The sequence below is a fragment of the Drosophila sulfurigaster genome, chromosome 3, assembly GCF_023558435.1.
Source record: "Drosophila sulfurigaster albostrigata strain 15112-1811.04 chromosome 3, ASM2355843v2, whole genome shotgun sequence".
Classification (NCBI taxonomy): domain Eukaryota; kingdom Metazoa; phylum Arthropoda; class Insecta; order Diptera; family Drosophilidae; genus Drosophila; species Drosophila sulfurigaster.
This window is the reverse complement of record NC_084883.1, coordinates 40,097,804-40,115,467: the sequence shown is the minus strand read 5'-3', so window position 1 is coordinate 40,115,467 and position 17,664 is coordinate 40,097,804. Positions and strand designations below refer to the sequence as shown.

The 17,664-nt window shown below is 34.7% G+C and overlaps 2 protein-coding genes across 2 annotated transcripts; one reads left to right on the top strand and one right to left on the bottom strand.

Moving 5' to 3' along the window:
* Positions 1–420: 420 nt before the first annotated feature.
* Positions 421–1,316, bottom strand: LOC133844420 (trypsin epsilon-like). Its single transcript, XM_062278391.1, has one exon. It carries the CDS (start codon positions 1,314–1,316, stop codon positions 423–425), a length of 894 nt encoding a protein of 297 aa, XP_062134375.1. The 3' UTR covers positions 421–422.
* A 9,942-nt stretch (positions 1,317–11,258) lies between these two features.
* On the top strand, positions 11,259–13,177 carry LOC133844676 (angiopoietin-related protein 7-like). Its single transcript, XM_062278763.1, has 2 exons — positions 11,259–12,909; positions 12,970–13,177. Exons 1-2 carry the CDS (start codon positions 11,384–11,386, stop codon positions 13,046–13,048), a joined length of 1,605 nt encoding a protein of 534 aa, XP_062134747.1. The 5' UTR covers positions 11,259–11,383; the 3' UTR covers positions 13,049–13,177.
* The last annotated feature ends 4,487 nt before the right edge of the window (positions 13,178–17,664 follow it).

Below are 17,664 nucleotides of genomic sequence, written 5' to 3'. Positions count from 1 at the left end.
ACCAATTTTAAGATTGATTTTAGAAACTTTCTATATTACACTAAAATATATAAATTTGTTAATTTTTGGTTTTTAGTTCTAATTTGTTCGTTTTTGCAATTATTTGAAAACAGAAAAATAACTCCGAAATTATTATAATATATATATATTTTAACTCAGTTTCAAATTAAGAAGAAATTTAAAAAACTTTTTAAGCAACTTTTACGATTACATTGTAAATATGTTGTTTTTTTAAAATTGCAATTTTTTAAAAATGATTTTTCTACTTTGTGCTATTTATCAATTCTTACAGAGAATATTACAAATGTAATTTAAGTTTATGTTTCTGAAAAAGATCATTTTTATAATTATTATTTATTATTATTGATTATTATTATTATCTATTATTATTTTGTATTATTTATTCATTTATTAGTCAGTTTTTAACTTTTTGAGTATTTCCTCATGACACTTCGTATCCATCGCTTGGATTTTCGAACATGCACATAAACGCCCGGATAGTTGCGGTTGGCGCAGCCAATGCCAAAGGAAACAACTCCATAGAGCCTGCGTCCATAAGCGAGCGGTCCGCCGGAGTCCCCGGAGCAGCTGTCGTGGCCCAAACGCGAGGCACAGAGCATCTGCCGATAGATGCGAACGCCACCACGTTGATACAACTGCCTGCAACGATTGTGTGTCACCTTGCAGACTTTTGTGCCAAGCAGATAGCGTTGCACGTTCTTGGCCGAAGCGCTGCTCAGTCCCCAACCACTGACGAGATAACAGTTCGGAAGACGTCTTCTGCGACTGTTGGGCAACTTGATGGGCTGCACGCAGTTGCCAAAGCGCAGGGGCGTGGCCAGGCGCAATAAGGCCAAATCATTGCGCATGCTCTTGCTGTTGTATCTGGCATTCGCAATCACCAATTTGACGCGATGCAATTGCCCGCCACGTTGCTGTTGCGTGGATCCCACACGCACCTTGAACTTGCCACGACTACCTGCCACACAGTGCGCTGCAGTCAGTATCCAATGTCGCGAGAGAATGCTGCCGCCGCACATGAAGTAGCCGTTATAGTGCAGCGCCACTTGGTAAGGCGCTCGCTGGCAGCCGATGCGTTTGCCATTGACGATGCGATTGGGAAATGCGTCGAGCTCCTCGATGGCCGTAATATTTTCATTACTAGAGAAGCTAAGCGGCGGAAAGCGAGACGATCGGTCATCTAAATACGTGTAATCTGTCACATTGTTGTAGTAATATTCCGCTTGTCCGGCAGCTGCTCCCACAAAAATCAGCAACACCAATCCAATTCCAATTCCAAATCGAAGTTGCTCCATTGTCGAACCGTCGCGCGACACGTTCATTTAATAACTGCTGAAGTCAGAAGCAGCTTCTGCGCTTTTTTGGTCTAAACAAAACGCCGCGGGAGAATGTAAATTTCCTAACGATTCTAGGCCAAGTGGGAACAGTCAATTGCTTGACGATTCTGGGCCAAGTGGTTAAAGCCAATCTTGTCTCGCGCGTGTGACGCAACTGAGAAAGTGAAAAGAGGTAGCCACTAAGAAATCTAATGAATGTAAATTCAAACTTTGTTTTTTGGCTAAAATTCCTCAATAATTTTTGTCGTCAATTGGCGGCCTTCGGCGCATAAATCTTGCGTGCTGCTTGGCCACTGCTTTTTTTTTGTTTTGGCCATTTTTTGGTAGGGCACCGCTTCCGCATGGCGCATGCGGCACATGTGCCACACGAGACACAACAATAAAACGATTAATTTCATGTAAATTTTTGCGCAATTTAATTATGTGCGAAATCTCAGCCAGACAATGGAGCAGAGAGGAAAGCAGACGGCGGCGGTGGCGGCTGTGGCTTGGCGGGGGCGAATCGACCAGGAATAATTAGGCGGCAGTCTGTGCACAAAGTGAAAGGAGCAAAACAACACAGCACAGACTGCCAGCTTGATAATGTTAATAATAATAATGATGTTGCTGTTGCTGTTGATTACGCAAAGTTTTGGGAAATGCATTCGCTGGTTACGTATACTTAATTTGATAGCTGTTAATATATAAGCTAAATGCTTCAAGCATATAGAACTTTTGTTGATTCTGCTTTCAACTAAGCATTACAAATTTAAATTAGGGAAATTTATTTTTTAATTTGTTTTTTTTTTAACACATAAGCGTTTATTCAAAATAAAATGTACCTGACTTATTTAAGCACACACAATATGATAATATTATTTAATAAAATAATTTTTTCTCCTATTTCAATTACAAAAACAATCAACTAAAAGATGAAAAAAAATTCCAAAATTTTTATCAGCATTATTTTTATCAATAACTTTACAAATGTTTAGTCACTGTGCGCTGTTTTTTCGTCGCCGCTGTTTTATAAAACTTTGAAGACTATAAATAGTTAGCATAATATTGCCAAATACACAATGTTATTAATAGTTTAGACGAACTGATTTATTCATCTTCCGATGTTTCATCTCTAGAATTTTTAACAGCTAAAGCTTAAAAGTTCGTTTTCTAACTTAACTGAAACAAACATTTTACATAAAATATATACTGTAAATAGTAAAATATTCTTGATTTTCAATATTTAATTTTAATTTTAACTCAAATTCAAGATAAGAGAGATGTTAAAAATAATAATGAACTTATGTTGATACAATTGCTTGACAGTGTTTCTCTTTCATTGTTTTCTTGTAGCACTAGGAAAAATATAAAAATATATTATACATAAAATTATGAATATAGCATCATTTCTGTCAAAGTGACAATTATTATATTAATAAAAATCTTACAATAAAAATTACAATAATAATCTTACAATAATTACAATATTTATAATTATAAATAAATTATACTTCAGTTTTATATATAACTTATATACATATTTCATTGGATACTTTTTTAAAATCAAGAATATATAAGATCAGAGGCCGCTCCTTCAATTTGTTTGCTTTTCATAATCCCAATTTACATAATTGCCCAATTTACCCTAATTTTAATGGTTATTACAAAAGATAACAACAAAGTGAGAGAACAGTAGTTGATGAAATTTTCTACTCGATCGATTATTGACCTTAGGGGTGCCTCATTTCATAACACTTTTTGCTGCTCTAGCATGTTGTATTTATAATAATGCTAATCAGGTTACGAGTTACGTAAATCAAATTGAGATGCAAGGAAAGTCTTAACATTTTTAAGGTTAAATAGGGCAGCTGCCGCTCGTCGTCGCTCCTCAAAGTTGAAAATATTTGCAGTTGGCTTTAGCTGTTGTTTTAGGTGCTGTGCCGTCAGCATCTCAGCTGGCTAAAAGCATGAAAAATCGCAATTTGTATGCTTTAATTAAAAAATCTGTCAAATGCCAGTTTGTGCGCTCATTAATGAGTTTCTATGGCAGTTGGGAGGCGACGGCAGCCTCACTTAACCACTCAGCCTCGAGGCAACAACAAAATCATGCTTGACATAGCGTGAACTCCACATAAACGACAGTCTATATACACATATGTGTGTGTGTGTGTGTGTTTAAGATATTAGGCTTGATATGTTGAGCTCACGTTGATGTCTGCTCGAGCAGATGCGGGGGGCATCTTGAATCTGCACCTCTTGACAAAACAAAAGACTCAGGCAACAAACTTTATTATTATTTTTTGTATTTTCTGTATTTTTATAATATTTTTGTTGTTGCTGTTGTTGTTGCTGTCGGCGGTTGCATAATACACGCTTTGTGTGTTTGTAGCTGACATGCGCGACTTCTAAGCGCGCCAAATTGATTTTTAATTATGGGTTGTCAGAAAGATGAAATATAAACGAGCTGATGTTCTCCTTTTTTCTGCGAAATCAATCCTTAATAGAATTTGCAATCCCGTCTGCGATGCCTAACAAGTCTGTATCTGATTGCAATGAGTTTTAGATTCAAGTTTTGGCTGTGGAGAATAGGTGTAGTTAACTAAACAGAATATTTATTGCATGTTTGGATCAAATAAATGAGAATATTTCCTTTATTCTGGAATATACGAAAGTGAAATAAAATTACTCCTTAATGTAAAAAAGATTATGTGGTTTTTGCTAATGCAACATAGTTTCCCAGAAGCTGATTAGGTTGAAGGTATAAACTTACGTTCGTGTTATAGATGCATTATTCTTTATCATGATAATCTTCTTCTCAAGATTTCGATTTATGGTTTTGACTGAGAATTCTTTTTTATTTCTTAGGTTTCACTTCAGCAATTATTTTATTCTTCTGAAATCTTGAACTTAAATGAATTATTCACAATTTATACTTTTTTTATGATTTATATAACTGAAATTTAACTTTTGAATTAATAATTTATACTTGAATTCTTAAATTTGAATTATTAATTAATATTTTACACTTTTATATGATTTATGGATCTTAAATTAGAAATATTTATTTAAAATGTATACTTTTTTTATTTTTTATATTTATACCTGGAAGCTACTTTAATGTTTTAGTATCCAATTTCAAATTAACAAAAGTATTATTACTTATCAGGACAGAAGATAGTAAATAAGTCTTTATTATTCTTATTTTTATACAAATTAAAGCACACATTAAATACATATACGGAGGATTCCTGTTGTAAGTTTATGAAGTTTATAATTTGCGCTTATTAATAAAAATTTAAATTCTTCCTTAAAATTTAAGAAACATATTTTATTTTATGATTGTCAACAGAACATAAGAATTGATCCATTATTATTCTCTTTTCAACTGTAAATGTTAATAAGTTTTATAATGTTGTATAATAAGTGCTAGGTACATAATAATATGAACAGTGTAGCGAAATTATAACATTAACAAGTAAAATTAAGGATTGTTAAGATATATGTACCTATAATAGTTTATTATTTTTTTAATACAATTTTATGCTCACGAGTTAAATAAAGAGGACGTGCCTTCACATCATCTTACTTAAATAAATAAATAATCTCATTCAATGAAAGTTGCGTAATGTTTCTTGTTAAATATTTAACTTAAAATAGATAACTTAATAATCGCTCAGCTAGTTCTTCATACATTTAATGTGTGCTTTGTGATTTGTGGAACGACACGACGAGCAGCGATGAAGATTGAGATTCGCATTCGCACACACGGCGAGCTCACATCACAATTAAGCTGTTCAATTGAAATATTGCAACTTTCATTTTCGAAACATTTCTTGTTGTTGTTTTTGTTGTTGTTGTCGATGCCGCCAGCGGTAATTGAAACATATATTTTGTAGTACGAGTAGTATATAAAATCGCGTCTGAGCGGCACTTGAGCACGATGCGAGCGAAGACCAGACTTAGTAAGAAATTTCACCCATTTTGCACGTTCCAAAACGGTCTTCAGAAGAAGGGGAGAAGAGCGAGAGAGAGGGAGAGACAGAGAGAGATAGATAGACCTCTGTCTGTGGCAAATGTTAGTTAATCATTTAATTTCATTGCGCCTGCCTTTTTGTCAAGTCAAATGGAGATTCGGCAGCGGTTTACCAGTTGCCAGTTGGCAGTTTAACACCCGTTTCAAGCCATATCAATAATTATCAGCAAAGCCATCAAGCCGCACCACCGCCGTGATAGCAGGCGAGGCACAATCCATAATCCAGAGGCAGGCGCACACCTTGTTCAGACAACACCTCCTGCTTCAGTTGTTGCTGCTCGTTGCATCGTCAAGTCAAGCCATCAGTTTGGAAAATTGTGACATTTAGACTCAACAAATCATAGCAGGCGGGATCATTAGGCAGCTCTTAACCAACATGTTGTTGTTGTTGTCGCTGTATTTTTGTATGTCAATGGGTGTATAGAAATCGAAAGTTTCACACTTGTCAATTAAGTGTACCAAACGTTATAGTGGATGGTGTTGTTGCTTCATCAGGCGGCGGACAACTGCAGTTGAAAAGTGGCCGTCAATGAAAATGAAATTTTGTTGAGATTTTTTTTTCTTCTCTCTCAGTCTCTCTCTTTCTCTATCTTCATTTTATTTCGAAATTAATTAGAAAAGCAGCAGCCGAGTGTGTGACTGGGTGTGTGTGTGTGTTTTGCTGGCTTAATTGCTTTGACGTGTGTGCGAGTGTGTGTGTGTGTGTGGTTATATAAGTCGTAAAATATTTAAGCCATAATAATCTGGTATTGAAAAACGACTATCACTTTTACTATCACTCGTTTCGTCGCCGTTGCGCTGCGCTCATAAACCTAACAAGCGAAAATCATTTGCTGCACTTCTAACCGATTCTACAGTGAAAGCGCGCATAATTCGACTAAAGAGAAAGAGACGAAGAATCGTTGACAATTGTTGCATTGCCGCAGCTTATGCAATCAATCTCATCAGTCAGGCCGCATGACAGGCAACTTCAGCGGCTCATTAAACGCCACATAATTGTTGTATCTACTTATAAAGTACGCACAGCCACAGTTACATTTACTATACAACTTCACTTTTGCTGTCTCCAGGCATCAGTCTTTCGATTGCCGATTTTCACATGGCTTGCGACCGGTTGCATTTCAATAGCCAAACTTGGCTTAAATAATGCACTCGCACTTTTACTTGCTGCTTGCTGTCTACCACCAAAAAAAGGCCCAAAACGAAAGCGAAAGTTCTTTTGTCTGTTGCATTGCAGCCTGAACTCACTTGATTCTTATCGTTGGCAACTTGCAACGCAAGCTGAGGCTGCGTCTGTGTCTGCAACGAGACGAGGCGGCAGATTTATTTATGCACTTTTCATTTCACTTAACAACACATGAAACGATGCCGAGCACTGCAGCATACGATTACTTGTTCCACTGTCGCACTGTCGCTCAACTTTCTTCCCCCTCCAACGAAGAGAAAAAAATCGTATTCAGCAGACAAAAACGACAACGGAACCAACGACAACGACGACGACGACGACGACGACAGCAAAGCTGATCGAAAATTATGCGCAAGATGGGGGCGCCAACATTGGACACTCGATGCCTGCCTGCGCTCTTCACCCGATTCTTTAAATTACCACTTGCACTTGACCGATCGCCGCCAGACCAATTTCAATTACATTTCAATACAGTGGGCACAATTGAACTATAATTAAAGTTGAAAATTTCTAGAAATTTGAATGATGCTAAATGGAATAATATTAATAAACATTTTACTAATTTAAAATAGGAATCTATATACAACTTTTTATTAATTATTTGGTATTATTAATTAATACCAAATACTTTATTTAAAGCTTACCACATATTATAAAATAGCACTTAGAAATGTATTTTAATGAAATATGAATCATATTTATATGATTAATTATATTACTATAATTTTCTATGGCTATTTCTATATTTTAAATTGTTTAGCTAAAACAATTTACAAATAAGTTAGGAAGCTAGAATCGCGTGTGCTTGACTGTAAGATACCCGCTACTTATTAAAAAAAACATAATTATTCTAAAAATACATAAAATTAATATACAAAAGGAAAAAATAATAAACTCCAATGATTATATTTTGTTATATTGATATAGTACTAAAATTTACTAATGGCTATACTATACATATTTAAGAAAATACTTTAGGCAGTCTGTCTGTTACATACATTTTGTGCCGGCACAAAGTATTAACATATCATCCTGAGGATTTTGTTCCACTTCTGTAATATTCTGAATTCAACAAAGCGAGTTAAATGATAAATAATAATATTAAATAAATATGTAATCCTTTTTAATTATTTGTTTAAATTTTAATAATTTACAAAGGAGAATAGCTTATTCTCTTTTGAATTCCTAATCATTGTTTTTAAGTTTTTAAATTTGTGTAATTTAATATCTCTCAGTTTTAAATTGCTTAAATTTTTTAGGTGCACAATTTACAAATATGCATTTATTATTTCAAAATTGAAACTTCAAAGCTTGCCACTGTGTGGCCACCCAGAATTAGCGACCCGTTTTGGGTCCAATTAAATTTGCCGCATTTTAATCGAGTTGGCTGTGCAACAAGTCGTTGCTGTTGTCGCCGCTGTTGCCGCTGCTGTTGCAGTTGCTGTCGTTGTAGTTGCAATCGTAGTTGTTGCTTTATTTTGTCGACTCGTAAGTTGTTTTTTTTTTATCTGGAGCTCGAGTTAATTTGTGAAAGTTGTGTGTAAACAATTGGAGCCCAATGCAGGGCAGACATAAATTCAATCAGGCGTGGCCCAAAGCCCAAAGCCCAAAAGGTGTGCGGCCGCTGTCAATATATTGAGCCATATACTCGTATATATTGTCTCTTTGGCTTGGCAGGCGGACAGCATCTTCTCTTTGTTGTTGACATTGCCCCGTAAAATATTTGGAGTAAAACTGATTTAATTGACACTGGCGTTGCGTAATGTGTGCAGCAGCCCGAATCAATGACCATCCTTCTCTTCATTGTTGCCTGCCTGCCTTCAGCCGTTTATCCTTCTGCGATAAGAGCGACTGCAGTTAATGTGGCATAATTGGCCAACGCAAAGCGTGGAGGACTTAACTGGGTTAGTGGCGCCGGCGCCAAAGCCAATAAGATATAAATAAATAAATAATAAAAAAGGCAGCAGCAACGAAATAACAAAGCTGAAACCGAAGTTGAAGCTGGAACCGAGGCCAAATCGCCAACCAGTTCGTGTCATGTGATTTTATCGTTAATAGGAAACAACTAAGGCAACAGCAGCCACAACAACAACAACAACTGCACAAAAAAAACTGCATCAGAGACAAGTACAAAGCCAAAGCGCCGCCAATGGCAATTCTTGTTGTTGGTTTTGCAGCTTTGTTTTATTTGTGAGACAAACAAATGTTGTGGTAACATGAAAAAGGGTTTTTTTCGCATTGGGTTTTTATTCAATTGTTGGCAACATGCAACACACACACTCGCACACACACAAACACACAGCCTGCAGTCTAGTCTAGAAGCAAAACAGTTTGTTGCCCACTTTCATAATGAAATCAACAAACTGCAATCAAATTGCAGCGTTAAATGCAACAAAAGAAAAATCTACGCAAAACATTTACCAAACCTTTCTCATCGAAATACATTGTCTCTCTCTCCACTTTCAATCTATTTTGTTTACGACTAAAACAACAACAACAACGACACCCATCAAACAAGTCACATTCACTACAGCAGTCGCATCTGAGATTGACGGACAAGGTCTTTAGCATAAACTACGCATTTGATTTTTCGTTGTTTACATTTCACAGAAATTGAAAGTTCTTCGCAGCATTCAACAGCATTAACTAAATATAAAAATTAATAAAAATAAAATGTTTTTGCATTTCAATTAGTATCAAATTCCGATTAAAATCTAATGGTTAGAATTTTATTTTTCTTTTCAAAATAAAAAAAATGATCTCACTTAAAAAGATTTGATCATTTTATTATTATTATTATTAGTTTATTAATTTTTTCTTTATTTATTAATATTAATTAATATAAACATAATATGCCATTAAAGTTTTGACTAAATTCAGAATCAAAACTAAAGATTAGCTGCCTTTTCTAATTTAAAATAAATTGATTGAGGAATATTAACTGAATCAGCTTGTTATACATATATTTCTCTTTTTTTATCCACTGGTTAATATATTTATCTTTATTGGTGTTTTTTTATTTAGTTACTAAATTTTGCGACATTACAACATTATTTGGATTTGGCAGCAACAAGGTGTGAATACAATCGAAGAGGCAAAATCAGAGAATTCAGCTCAAAACGAAAATTACGGCGAATAAGATATCATATATTCTTATATGGTATATTTTTAATGTAGTGGTATATTGATATACGAAATATAGCATGTGGTATATATAAGTATTTTTGTTTATCATTCGTACTGTTTTACTTTTATTGGAAAAGCTGCTTTCGTAGTTAATTTTTATTATAATTTTAAACACATTTATTCCCTATTTATGATAAAAAACCAAGTATTAAAGTCGAAGCTTAATGATAATGTAAGAAATCATTATACTCGTGTTTCAACTGTTCAATTCTTTTGTATTATAATCGCATTTAAAGTCTGTAGATTTAGATTGTGCTTGTTATCTTTTACAAACGCCTATTTGTTCAGCCGTAATGAGTTCAATTCCAGGGTGCGTCCATTGTCAATAAACTGCCGCAAACAGTATAAAATTTTAATAAAAAAACAAGTAGCACAAAGTATGTGAAATGCGTGTAATATCAACAAAATACCACTTGCTTAAATTGTGAAAAAGCTATTAAACGCAGAATCGCAATTATCATGAACGCAATTTTCAAATGGGAATGACTCCCGGCGTGACCACATCCTCGTATAGGGATCCAAACTTGAGTCGTTAATGAGAAAAGTCAGGGGGAATAGAAATGGAAATGAGGAAGTTGATGGCCATCGCCGTACATAAGGAATTAGAAGCTGAGCACAGTATGGGCATCTAAGTTGGTTGACGTTGCCAGGGGAGAAAAGCATCTGTGTGTTCTGGATGCTGTGCTAAATCAGCACATTGTAATCCCAAATGCATTTCACTGCACAAAGCCTAATCCCAAATAATATGGCTGTGATGAACAGAGGTCAAAATGAGTTAGGCATAGTTAATCTTAATCAATTTGTTATTAAAATAGAAAAGATCACTTAGCTGATCTACCCATCGGCACACAATGTATATCAGCATCTGCCGCCTATCCCGATTGCTAGAATTAGAGTACAGAATTATACTCAACAGCGGTAGCTAAGCTGAGAGATATCAGCGGAGAGAACCAGCAAGTATTTTTGATTGCTCTTCACAAGTCTGACGTCGTGAAGGCCGCTCGTTTCCTTATCATCTGAACAAATATGTATGTACAGCAACGAAATTAAAAATTGCCCCACTTTCGAAAACTGGAAATGTTTTTCTAAAATACGGATTAATAAAATTAATAAATATTACATGAACACATACAGACTGAACTTCTTCTAATTCTAAGTAAAACCAATTCTAAGTAAAAATAATTCTTAGAATCGAATCACAGTGTCTAGACATTGACACTATTTGCTATCGCCTTCTTTTCCGCTACGAATTTTTGAGCTGAACCCACATGCATTGATTACGCGAAAGCCCAAATACAACTTTTAGTTTCAAAATATTCTTGCTTGCTTGCAGTCGAAACATTCAAAATGTGGAAAATAAAAATCAACGCAACTGTTTTCCTAATAATTCTTCAAATATTCTTGCTGGCCGCAGCTGACTTCGAAGAGGTGAGAACAGTTACATAAAGCAGTGTAGTACAGTGAGTGCTAAGAATGTTTACATTTTCTTCTCATCAGACGTGTGAATCCGACCTCAATCAAACCTATAAAATTGTGAAACCTTTGATAGATTATTTAAAACAGGTTAAAAATGAGTTAAAAGAAAGTGAAATTGAGGAAAATAAGTTTAAAGAATTAAATGTAAAAATTCATAAAAAATCCATGAGGGAGGCAGCTCTATTAGATGAGTATAAAAACAAAGTAATGAAAGGAGAAAACGATTTGCAATCGTGTCAAATTAAAGTTGATAAATTAGAATCTGAAATTAATTCACTACAAAATATGATTGTGAAACTAAAAGAAGAGTTAGCTGATAAATCCACAAACTTAGAAAATTGCGAACTTCAATTCAAAAATCTTAATTCTAGCTTAATTGAAAAAGATGAAAATATAAAGAGATTTAGTGAGAATATTCAAAATAGTACTGAATATCAGAAAACACTTGAGTTGAAATTAGAGAAGAGTAAAACTAAATTAATAAAGCAAGATAAAGATATTCAGTTATGCCAAACTGAAATTGGTACATTGAACAGGACATCAGAAAATATTAGAGAACAACATAAAAGAATTGAATTGCAATTTAAAGATAGTCAAAGTAAGCTAATAGATAAGGTGAAGGAAAATCAGTTATGCCAAACTGAAATTGGTACATTGAACAGGACATCAGAAAATATTAGAGAACAACATAAAAGAATTGAATTGCAATTTAGAGATAGTCAAAGTAAGCTAATAGATAAGGTGAAAGAAAATCAGTTATGCCAATCTGAAATTTATACATTGCACAGGACATCAGAAAATATCAGAGAACAACAGAAAAGAATTGAATTGCAATTTAAAGATAGTCAAATTAAGCTAATAGATAAGGTGAAAGAAAATACGTTATGCCAATCTGAAATTAATACGTTGCACTGGATATTGGTAAATATCAGAGAAGAACAGAAAAAAATTGAATTGCAATTTAAAGATAGTCAAACTAAACTAATAGATAAGGTGAAAGAAAATCAGTTATGTCAATCTGAAATTGATACATTGCACAGGACATCAGAAAATATCAGAGAACAACAGAAAAAAATTGAATTGAAATTTAAAGATAGTCAAACTAAGCTAATAGATAAGGTGAAAGAAAATCAGTTATGTCAATCTGAAGTTGATACATTGAATAAGACTTTACCCAATACTATTATCCCATCAAGTTGCTCTCCTTTTGGCGATTATCCTGGTGTTCATGAAATAAGAGTTTCTGGAGTTGGTTTCTTCGATGTGTTATGCGATAGTCAGTTAGGTGGACCTGGATGGATTGTAATACAACAGCGAGTTGGGGGAAAGGAGAATTTTAATAGGGATTGGGCAGCATATCGCGAAGGCTTCGGTTTTCATAAGAGTGATTTCTTCCTCGGATTGGAGAAAATACATCGTATCACGAGCTTGCAACGTTCCGAACTGTATATACATTTGGTTGCTGTGAATGGGACTGTTTACTTCGCTCGTTATGACGACTTCAAAATATCTAATGAAGACAATGGATACAAACTGAGTTTGGGTAAATTCAATGGAAATGTGAAAGATGCAATGAGAAACGGTGACAACATGAAATTCTCAACATTCGATCGCGATAATGATCGATCTGGCGATGGTAATTGCGCGAAGGCATTTAGTAGTGGTTGGTGGTACACCAATTGTTTTTATTGGTAAATATTGTTAATTGTTATTTTCGATGGAGTACATGACTGTTTCTTTTTCTTATGCAGTAATTTAAATCAGGAACATTTAATTCACCAATCGATCGAACTTAAAGAAATTAAGATGTTAGTACGCCCCAAGCAATGAAGAAATGAACAACTGTAGAGCTGAAGTTTTGGTGTTTGACTCTTTTTTGTAATCGTTTATATGTATATGTATACTTTCTTAAAAAATACTCTATAGATTATGAATATTAAAAAATATCAGTTTTAATTGGATCTTATATTTTGTATACAAATCAATTTGACGCCATTTGTACATTGGCAGATACTTTCCTGATGCTGTGCTTGACTATACGAGTATTAAATTATTTTCATTGTTCTTATTTTACTAATAATGTTACCTGCGTACTAATAGACTTATAATTATAATGCAGATTTCATTTCAATATCATTTCAAATATTGATCAGATTTTCCGGTTACTGCACTTTGTGGTATAATTTGAATGGTACTTTATCAATATCTCAATGGTTGTGGTTTCATTTCAATATCATTTCAAATATTGATCAGATTTTCCGGTTACTGCACTTTGTGGTATAATTTGAATGGTACTTTATCAATATCCCAATGGTTGTGCCCTGTATTTTAGAAAAAATACCGCACTGTTTTGCATTTATTCAAAATGGGTATTTCACAGTCGAGCACATTCGACTTGTTTTGATTTTTTGATTGAATTAAGGAATCTTAATTGTACTATTGTTTAGAAGGATGAAAACAGTTCTATTATCCCAAGATCCAACATAAATCAAAACATCGGAAAACAATCGATGAGATATGAGATAGTTTTAAAGAAAATTTGCCATGCGTAGACTTTTAGATAGCAAACTAAGCTTCCCACTCACCTGTCATACCCGACATCCTTTGGCACTAATGGAATCACAATACTAGTGTGTGAAAATAATTTAATGACATCTAATTTATACGTTAGATTGGAGAATGCTTTCAGTCAATTGAATACATACATCACAACTATACATATATGTATCACTGGAGGCCTTGGCTAAGCAAATCCTTTCGTCGTAATTCCTAACTAAAACTGCACACATGGCAAAAAAACATTTAGTAAGTGATCCCAAATGCTCGCCAGGTTTTCATGCTTGCCTCCAATGGGGTAAGTTGGAGATGATGGCCGCTGGCTTTCCCAAAGGTTTTTGCAGCAACAAGCATTACAACACTTTAATTAAAATTAACGCTGACGACGGCAATGGTGACTACTGATGGCAATAAAAAACCATTAAAAGGAATTTATTTTAAGGATCGAACAGACTATAAATTACATTACACGCCGCTATAAAAACAAAAGCAACAAAAATCTACACGGAGTGCTAACGGTTCGTGAGCAAGAGCAGGCTAATCGGAGGCAGAGGAGGTGGAGGAAAGCCGTGAAAAGCGCTTCTTGGACCAGGTGCCCTTTGCCTTGGCTGCACTATTTTGTTTGAATAAAAATGGTTTGTAAATCGAAAAGTCAACGCATCACTTGCGAGTGCCAGACTCACAGATATGCGGCGAAGAGGGCTAGCTTACAATACTCAAAGTAGTAAACATTTCTGCTATTTATTTTTATATGCCTATGCATAAGTTGTTTTTAAGGGCGTGGGTGTTGCGTTTGCATTAAAAATTACGACGAGAAGTTAATGGGAATATCGAGGCATAAAACTAACGAATATACTTTCGATAATGTTGGGGAGGGAGCGATGACGATGTGCGTGCGTTTCCTGCCAGCGATAACATATCGATAGGCATTACAAATTAAATTTAGTTTTTTCGTAATCGATTGCGATTTAAGCCTTATGTGTAGAGAAGACTTCGTTCTTTCTCTGATATTCTGTTTATTGCGACATTCGTTAACGTTTGGAGCGTAGTTCAAAAAAGGGAAGGCTAAAACTTCTCTTATGCAATTCTGCTTTGTTCGCCATTCATAAAGGTTTGTTGCTGCTACTAGTAAATTAATATTATTTATTTCACACTTAAGAGTTGTGAAGCATTCGTAATTGTTTGTTGCTGCATTTTAGAAGTATAGGTATCAGATTAATGCTTAAGTGTAAGTCTTTCTCTCTCTTGCTCTCTCTCTATCTCTCTCTCTGTATGTCTCTCTCTCTGTCTCGTAATATCATAATCCTTTTAGCTTTCTGCGGCATTCGCAAAAAACCCCTTTCTAATGATTACTTAAGTGTAATCAATGCCTGTTTTGCTGGAACCACTCGATGGTCTGGCATCTTACCACTATTCCGCTCTACTCTGTTTTGTGTTCGCCCTTGATGATGTGATATGGTGATGGTGGTGATGCTGGTGATGCTGTGGCTCTGTGGCACTGGATATGAGAAACAATACAACCATAAAATTGACTGGCAGAAGGAAACACATTGATTTGCCAATTGAGCGCAAAGTATTTTTCTCTCTTTTTCGAATTTGTTTTTTTCTCTGTTGTTTTTTTATTTTTCTTTTTATTTGTAATGCCATTTTCAATATTTGTTTTAGTATCACCACCAACAGAGCCACTTTAAAACATTTAGTTGTGGTTGTTGTTCTTGTTTCAGTTTTGGTTTCGGTCTCAAGTTTTTTTCTCTCCTTTTTGGTTGATTTTGCAGAGACTCGAAATTGTGTAATATTCAGGCACTAATACTCAACCAAATAGAAAGCGAATTCCCACACATACAAACACACTCTCACATATGTATGTGTGTTTAAATGTAAGCTAAACTTAATATTCCGAAATAGTTGAATATATGTATGAATTATAATTGTAAGTAAATAAGTAATAAGTAATTTGCTATTGATATTCTAATAAATAACAAACTTAAAAAATTCTAATTCAATTTATTTTATAATAATTGTAATAAAATTAATATGGAATTCTAATTTAATTGGTATTTATAGTAATTGTCATTAGAAATCCATTAACATGCATTTAAATGCCAGCTTATTTATAATTTTTTTTTTTTCCAATGGTTAATCATTTTTCTTTTATTAGTTCTTTTTCATTTTATTTGTGCTTTAGACGATTTAATTTAATTTAATTTAATTTAAAATAAAGAAAGCTTTAATCCAAAAGTATTGAAGCTAAAATCATTCTTAAGCTTATGGTAAATGGCTCACTCAATGAAATCGATCTTTAATGCAGCTAAAATAAATTTCATAGCTAAACTGTAAACTGAAATATCACTTGAAACGTTGAGAAGACTCTTTCTAATAGCTTTAATTCAGCCCATAATTCATGCAATAAGTCAGCCTAAGAATTCAATTACAATTTAACTGCCAGGATTTGTGTTTTCATAGCTCTTCCAGCCTCTAAAACTATTTCGTCTAGTCAAGACTAAAAACATTTAGTTACGACTGTGAATCTCATTTAAAGCTTTTAATGGGCTTTCAAAGCTCCTTAATCGAATGACAGCAAATAACTTAGAGTCTTAAACCTTAATGCTGATTTTGATAGTGCCCAATCAAAAGATGCAATAAATATTCCAATTTTGTAGTATCAAAAAAAAAAGTCTCATCATTTGCTTTTGCACTTGCAGCTTGTTTATGGGTTAAACGAACGCACATGATCTGTTGTGGGACGAGGTCTGGGACTAAGTCAGGGTCTTGTCTTGGGACTGTGACTGGAGCTGTGACTGGGTCTGGGTCGTTTATTGGACAAGTGGCAATAAAGCAACGTCGCAGCCAGTTTGTTTGTTGGGCTTTTGTGAGAGCTGCTGCTCGTCCGGCGCAGTCAGTTGGTCAGTTAGTCAAGTCAAGTCACTTGTTCCTGCAATTGACTTTCGTTTTTTTCACATCACATTTTTTTTGAGTTGTTTTTGGTGTTGACAAAATGCAGCGCATTCTGTGATGATGTGACAGGCGGCAGGTGAGAGCAGCCGGCAATGAAAAATAATTATAATTGGCCGGCGGTAAATATTGCAACTGTATAGCATGAATACATGTTTTGTCGGCGATGCTGGCGATGTGAAATGCAAATGCAAATGCGAATGCAAATGGAAAACTTGTTGGCAATCAGCAAAATCAATCAACGGCTGAGCAATTGACGCACGCTCGCTCGTTCGCCCGCCGGCAGCAGCAGCCAGTCGAATGGCCAATAGAGTTATCAATTTTACTAGCAATATGTCACAATGTGTCGCCTGCGAGAAAAAAAACAAACCCAAACAGAAAAAAAAATAAAGGAGAAGCGGCAAGTAAATAAAAATTTCATTTAATAAACTTAACTCAAATTCCCAAAATGAAGTCGCAGTCGAAAGCCAAGTGCAACACAATGGCAATGTTAACAGCTTGCAACGCGGCGTCTCAAGGTGAAGTGAGTGTGTGTCGCCTCTTGAAAAACGCCTGCCCCACGGCCTCATGTCAGTTTTTAATGCACTTTTGTACATTTTTTGTTTATTTATTAACGATTTTTTAACGTACTCTCACACACACCTGTCAAAGGTGGCTCCATGTTAATTAGTGTGACCACATGCGGAAAAAAAGGCCGCAATTAAATGCGTAAAAATACAGAAATCCAATCAAGAGCTACTTATAAAACGAGAAATTTTGTTTACTCGCTATTAATTGGAATAACCCAAAAACACAAGTGGAAAGAAACATAAATGAAAACAGCAAATTAAACGAAATGGTAAAAGTGTATGGAATTTTACGCAATTTGGTCACACTGAATTCAATTGCGATTAACACTACATGTTAGTGTTTGTGTCAAGTGCTTCGCTATGTTGCAA

Excerpts from the sequence above, each read along its gene's own strand:
- LOC133844420 (XM_062278391.1), bottom strand. The coding sequence starts at position 1,316 with ATGGAGCAACTTCGATTTGGAATTGGAATTGGATTGGTGTTGCTGATT.
- LOC133844676 (XM_062278763.1), top strand. The coding sequence starts at position 11,384 with ATGAGGGAGGCAGCTCTATTAGATGAGTATAAAAACAAAGTAATGAAA. Across the intron at positions 12,910-12,969 it reads TACACCAATTGTTTTTATTG|TAATTTAAATCAGGAACATT; the intron begins GTAAATATTGTT and ends TTTCTTATGCAG.